The sequence below is a fragment of the Sinocyclocheilus rhinocerous genome, unplaced genomic scaffold, assembly GCF_001515625.1.
Source record: "Sinocyclocheilus rhinocerous isolate Xijiao unplaced genomic scaffold, SAMN03320098_v1.1 scaffold4100, whole genome shotgun sequence".
Taxonomy (NCBI): domain Eukaryota; kingdom Metazoa; phylum Chordata; class Actinopteri; order Cypriniformes; family Cyprinidae; genus Sinocyclocheilus; species Sinocyclocheilus rhinocerous.
Window position 1 is genome coordinate 147,305 of NW_015648132.1, and position 6,452 is coordinate 153,756.

Here is a 6,452-nt window from a genome sequence, read left to right on the forward strand (position 1 = left end):
GTGGGGGCGTGTTAGAACGAGCTGTTTTAGGTAGGTGTGGCTGACTCTTAACTTTTATAAAGAATATCTCTTTGGATTTGAGACTTTAGTCTTTGCAACTTTACAGAACTTCTTTATGCACCAAGAGCTTGTAACACTTCAAAGAGAAAGGAAAAATTGAAATCGCATCATATGACCCCTTTAAAAATCTGCTTATCACGGAAAAGGTATGCCATGTTTCTCTCTATAATATAATTTCCTGTTTTTTTTATGTATGCATTTTATGTATGAATTGCATTTTTCTTTTTTTTCTTTTTATTGTTGTTTTTTTATTTAATAAATGAATACAGATTGATGTGTGCAATTGATGTCACATTCTTTTTTTTTTTTTTTGCATTTTTCCTATGTATTTGTTATGCTGTAGGGATGTCGGCAGCATTGCACTGCCGAACGTCACTGGATTCATCTTGAATGTGCCATCCAATCTGCGCTGGGGGCCGTTGCGACTGCCCCTCAAGCGACAACACTGGATTGGAGTTCGAGAAGTGGGAGGAGTCTACTATAACTTGGACTCCAAACTTCGCAGTCCTCATGCTATCGGAACAGCTGATGAACTGAGGTGAGTGCGAAATGCTAAAGGGAAAAGTAGCAGTCGGTTTCAATGCCAAGCTCTTTTTTTTTTCTCTAGCTATCGTTCTGATCGTTTCACAGGAAGTTCTTGCGTCACCAGCTTCGAGGGAAGAACTGTGAACTCCTATTGGTTGTGCCAGAGGAGGTGGAAGTCCACCAGACGTGGAGGTCTGATAACTGATTAATGTTTTGGATCGTTTTTTTTTTGTTTTTAGTTTGTTTGTTTTGTTTTGGAGGTTTCTCAAATTCATGCTCGGGAGGGAAATGTGAGGTTCAATCAGGGACCCATTTAAAGAGCAAATGGAGTTGCACTCAACTAGTCATGAAAGCACACTGCTCAGAATTTGTTTGCACACACACACACACTGCTGGACTCTTGCCATGGAGACTGAAGCAGCAAAGGACACACAGGTATACCACAAGACAACTAAACACTACGAAGATAATTTTGTTTGGTATTTGGGATTCTGATGCATTTTTTATACATTGATTATTTCTTTTACTTTGTACTGTTTTCTGACTTGAAAGTAAGAGGTTATGGAATTCTTAGTGATGTGTTTTCCTTGTGCATCACCTGTCATCCTCACCACTTCTCTCTTTTCATGTGATTTCCCGTGCATCCATGTGATTGTCTGAACTGTCCGCCACACACATTACAGGTTACCGAAAAAGGTATTTGTTTGACCAACTGGATTTTGTTTAACGCAGGGTGCATATGTACTTATTTAGTGCACGTACTTGAAGATTTAGAGAAGGAACACCAGTAGCCCCTGCTTAACCGTTTCCTACATATTTAATGGCATAGTGAGAGATGAGATGTTTCCTGTGTATCACAGTACAGCATGGCACCACAGTAATTGGATGTTTTGTGTTAGTTTCCTATAACATATGTTACCAAAATGGTCCCTTGTTAATCTCTTACCTTAAATGGTTGCTCTCGACACTCTTTCTTGTTAAACAGTTAAGGTTAGACTTGATGAATCCTAGACTACATGTAGGAAAATAAAACAGGTGAGTGTTGGCAGTAAAAAAAAATTTTTTTTTAAAGTTTTTTTCAACTGCCAAAAACCTTATTGTTAATTGAAACTGTTGTATGTACTTTTTAAATAGAAAATACTGAAATAAGTTAGAAACATTGAGATCTCTGAAATCTTGCTAAGTTTATTCATCTTTGATATTGGATTAACATGGCCTTAAACTGTTTACAGAGGGAGCAGATTTACACAAAGGGAAGTCTAATAATGCATCTCAGGTTATCTTCAGATCCAACTTGATTAAATTTCACTTATTAAACACCGATCTTCAACATGTTATGTAAAACACTTCAAACAGACTATAGACACTCGAATCAGATACTACAGCTTAATAGGACCATTCTACATGTCCATACACAGGGTGCTTTGTAATACTGTAGAGATGAATAGATTCCTTTGCCATGACAATCTAAATCCCCACAACCCTTTTTTCAGGGGGACAGGGACAACATGTGCTCATGCCATTGATTTCCATTCAAATAAAATGCTTATGATGGCACTTTATGTAAGATGTAAAATGTGCTGTGACATCATTAAAAATGTCTTTATGTATACAGTGTGGTGCTGCTTTTCTCTTCTGTTCATGTCATCTACACCAGGGGTTTTCATTCTTTTAGATGCCATGGACCTCCAAATACGATCATCTGTGCGAGGGACCCTCATCCTGAATTTAAATATATATTTGTATGTATAAAGACTCAATTTATACTGTGAAAAATTAATAATATGAATGTGTAAAAATATATATTTTTGGGAAATATTTAGCTGCTTTTATGGTGTTACTATTTACATTAATCATTTTTTGTTTATTTTTATTTTTTTTTACAGCTTTTTAAAGTTTTTCTCTATTTTTTTTTTTTTTCAGACTCCCTTGCACTCCCTTACCTTTGTTTTATAATAATTTTGTAAGGTATAATAACTTTTCATTCATCAAATTTGCCACAGAAATATTGAGCAGCACAACCGTTTTCAACATTGATTTATTATCATGTTTTTTGAGCACCAAATCAGCATATTAGAAGGATTTCTGAAGGATCATGTGACGGTGAAGAATTAAGTAATGGCTGCTGAAAATTCAGCTTTGTCATCACAGAAATAAGTGACATTTTTAAAAAAAAATATTGAAATAGAAAAGCTATTTGAGACTGTGATCATATTTCACACTATAAGGTTTTATTCTATTTTTAATCAAATAAATGCAGCCTTTGCGATCATAAGAGACTTCTTTCAGAAATAGTGTGCATCTTCGTCAATGGGAGATTTGAGATCTATTGCCCATAGATGAAATTGTAATGCTGCATGTAAGCAAACTAATTTATTTATTCCTTTATTTAATATTCCTTTATTTAATATTTTGTATTGCAAAAATCAAATCTGAAAGGTAAGAAACATAAACCACATAAATCCTGCTAGAAACAAAAAACGAATGTGGTAACCTGCTAGTTGATAATCCGATCAACAGTGCTGCAAGTCAATCCTCTGTGTGGCGCACGGGGGCGCGCTGAGCGCTGCAGATGTGTCGCAGATTTAAAAAGTCTCTGTGCTCATCTAGTACAAGGAAATGGAGCAGTGCAAAACATTAAATACTGAATTGTAAACAAGGCAGCGGAAGAGCGGGAACTTGTGCAGCCATTCTAACAGTGCATGGGATTTGCATTTTAATAGTTACTTTAACGACAAGAAGGAAACGCACAAAGATACATTGACAGCTACTTTATTATTTTAGCTTAACTTAACTGATGGAACTGTCCGCAATTGGTGAGCAAGTGTTCGCTGTGGAGTCGATCATAAAGAAAAGAGTTAGAAAGGTAAGTGACATGCGCGTGTTGCTGTGTGTTTACTGACAGTTCAGTCTGTGCCCGCTGCACACATACAACATGTTAAAGGGGCGAGGACACACACGTCCCCCTTACAACAACGTGGAAGTGTGTTTGTAGTCTAATAACTTCGATGATGACGCATGTCGCACAGCACGCTTTTGGAATAGGGTGGTGATCCTATTCGTAGTCATGGAGACTACGCAGTTGTATTTTCCGGAGGGATCTAATAACTAATGTAAAGTTTGGCCATTTAGATACAGCACCTGAGGTTTATTATTATTATTTTTTTTAAACAGCATTTGAGGTTATTAGTGCGAGCAGACGTAGCTCTCAGTTTCTTTGAAATCAAATTAAAACATGCGGTTAGTTTAAAATAACGCTTGATAAATGACCGTTACTTTTGGTCTCATGAAATCTCGGGGTTAAAATAAAAAGGAGGAGCTGTTCGTTTTGGGATCGCCCCTCCTTAATTCTTTATTACGAAACCGTATCATTACGTCATCGCACACGTACAAGACAAAAACAAAACATTCAGAAGAAATGTGTAATCGAAAAAAAAAATCCTACTGATGCTATTTTAATATAATGAAAATATAAATGTAGTATTGGTTTATATATGTTTTTTCTTTTTTTATTCTAATGTTTAAGGGTCATGTCGAGTATTTATTGAAGTGGAAGGGGTGGCCTCCCAAGTAAGTATTATTATTATTATTATTACGGAATAAGCTTAATTTCTACATTTCTTAATATTTATTTCCTGGTAGTTTTACAGTTATTACTGTAGCGGCTGTGATATTTTGTTTATTTATTTGCATGTCATGTCAATAAATATGTATATGTGGCCGTTTTTAATGTTTTAATGACTTTAAAGGTACAGCACATGGGAGCCAGAGGAGCACATTCTAGACCCTCGACTGGTTTTAACGTATGAGGAAAAGTGAGCAGTTCTAAAAATGAAATTGCCTTATTCATTCTTTCACTTTCAGCCACTAGTATATTATTAATTCATCCACACTGCGTTTACTCATTATTTCTAATTGCAAACAGAGAAGAGAGAGAAAGGTCAGTGAGGTGGCGTAAAAGAGGCCCAAAACCGAAAAGACTCTTCATGCAGGTAATGACCACTGCAACATCTTCATTACTGTGATTATTTCCCTGCTAAATTATCATTACAATCATGTCTGTCCAGTGTTATTTTAGTATTATGTATATACCATTATAGTTTTATTAATATGAACCTTTATTTGTTTACTTTCAATTTTAATTTTGTCATTTGTCAAAAGTACTTTTACCATTTTTATTATTTTTTGTGTTTTTAATATATTATTATTTAGATGTAGTTTATTTTTATTTTATAATTTATTACAATTGTAGTTTTTATTTTATTTCCAGTTAAACTAAAAGAAAATTAGAAATGCTGCCTTGACAACTAACTGAAATAAGTTTTCCATCTAATATTTGTTTAATCTAATATGTGTATAATATGTCTTAAGTCGCTGGGGTATATTTGTAGCAATAGCCAAAAATACATTGTATGGGTCAAAATTATTGGTTTTTCTTTTATGCCAAAAATCATTAGGATATTAAGTAAAGATCATGTTCCATGAAGATATTTTGTAAATTTCCTACCATAAATATATCACAACTTAATTTTTGATTAGTAATATGCATTGCTAAGAACTTCATTTGGACAACTTTAAAGGTGATTTTCTCAATATTTTGATTTTTTTTGCACCCTCAGATTCCAGATTTTCAAATAGTTGTATCTCGACCAAATATTGTCCTATCCTAACAAACCATACATCAATGGAAAGCTTATTTATTCAGCTTTCAGATGATGTATAAATCTCAATTTCGTGAAATTGACCCTTATGACTGGTTTTGTGGTCCAGCTTTATAAGATTTATTTTAATGAACAAAAATGTTTTCATAGTTGTAGTCTAGTTATTAATAACAATTCTGTGTCTATCCATATATTGCTGTCTTGAAGAGGAGCATTTACGCAATGGATCTGCGCAGCGCACACAAAGATACAGAGAAGTCTTCAGCACATCTGCCGCTCTCACTTGACCCAAGGTTCCAGTCCACAGGGGCTTGTATATATCAACGATTAACCCACCACAAGAAAAAGAAGAAAACATCCAGAGAGACTTCTGAGGAAGAATGGGATAGAAGAGAAGAAGAAGATGATGATGAGGGGGTTATGGAGGAGGAGGAGGAAGAAGAAGAGGACACAAGACGAGGAGAAACTAAAACTGGCAGCAACACTTTAAACAGTAAGTATGTTAGTTGGTCAGAGGACAGACATAGTTGTCACTTTGACCTAAATTGATATCAAGACTGCAGTGCTCTTTGTCAGCCTTATTGAGGAGGGAAAAAACTCTCTTGACACTAAATCAGTACACAAAGTAAACAGCTGTACAGTCATGGCCAAAAGTTTTGGCAGTGGCATTAATTTTGTGTTTTGCAAAGTTTGCTGCTTAAGCTGTTGTGGTGTTCATTCACAGTTGTTTCTAGATTATTGTGTAGAGTCATCAGATGCATTTTTAATAGCTGCTAAAAGCTTCATTGGCCCAAAAAATTAACTTTTCACAAAAAAGCAAATTTCACTGTTTTTTGATCCTGACACAAAGTGACCAGCTGACATTAATTGACTAATCATATCATCAGCGCATGTGAAAGTGTGAATGTGTACTAGTCAGGTGAAATCACTATCATACTAATTAGATTGTAAGAGCAGACTGATTGCTATAAAAGGAGGGAATAAGCACTTCCAATCATTGCGTTCTTGTTAGCAATGGTTACCTCCAAAGAAACACGTGTAGCGATCATCGCTTTGCATCAAAATGGCCTCACAATCACATGCAAGGAAATTACTACAAAGAATATTGCATCTGAAAGAACCATTTACCGGATCATCAAGAACTTCAAGGAGAGAGGTTCGACTGCAGTGAAGAAGTCTTCAGGACGTCCCAGAGTGTCCAGCAAG

General features: G+C 35.4%; 2 protein-coding genes across 4 annotated transcripts in view; both read left to right on the top strand.

Moving 5' to 3' along the window:
- Positions 1-2,492, top strand: part of LOC107709652 (josephin-1) — a 5,754-nt gene extending 3,262 nt beyond the window's left edge. The window contains exons 4-5 of one of the 3 annotated variants that reach the window (XM_016514237.1): positions 404-598; positions 2,261-2,492. In XM_016514237.1, coding sequence (XP_016369723.1) covers positions 404-598; positions 2,261-2,357 — 292 coding nt within the window. In that variant the 3' untranslated portion in view covers positions 2,358-2,492. Of the gene's footprint in view, positions 1-403; positions 599-667; positions 810-2,260 lie in introns of those variants that run through there. The other 2 variants (XM_016514235.1, XM_016514236.1) reach the window with 2 other exon arrangements.
- A 650-nt stretch (positions 2,493-3,142) lies between these two features.
- The window catches only part of LOC107709653 (chromobox protein homolog 7-like), an 8,903-nt gene continuing 5,593 nt past the window's right edge, over positions 3,143-6,452 (top strand). The window contains exons 1-5 of the mRNA XM_016514238.1: positions 3,143-3,451; positions 4,112-4,155; positions 4,335-4,400; positions 4,511-4,577; positions 5,454-5,739. Coding sequence (XP_016369724.1) covers positions 3,383-3,451; positions 4,112-4,155; positions 4,335-4,400; positions 4,511-4,577; positions 5,454-5,739 — 532 coding nt within the window. The 5' untranslated portion in view covers positions 3,143-3,382. The remainder of the gene's footprint in view (positions 3,452-4,111; positions 4,156-4,334; positions 4,401-4,510; positions 4,578-5,453; positions 5,740-6,452) is intronic.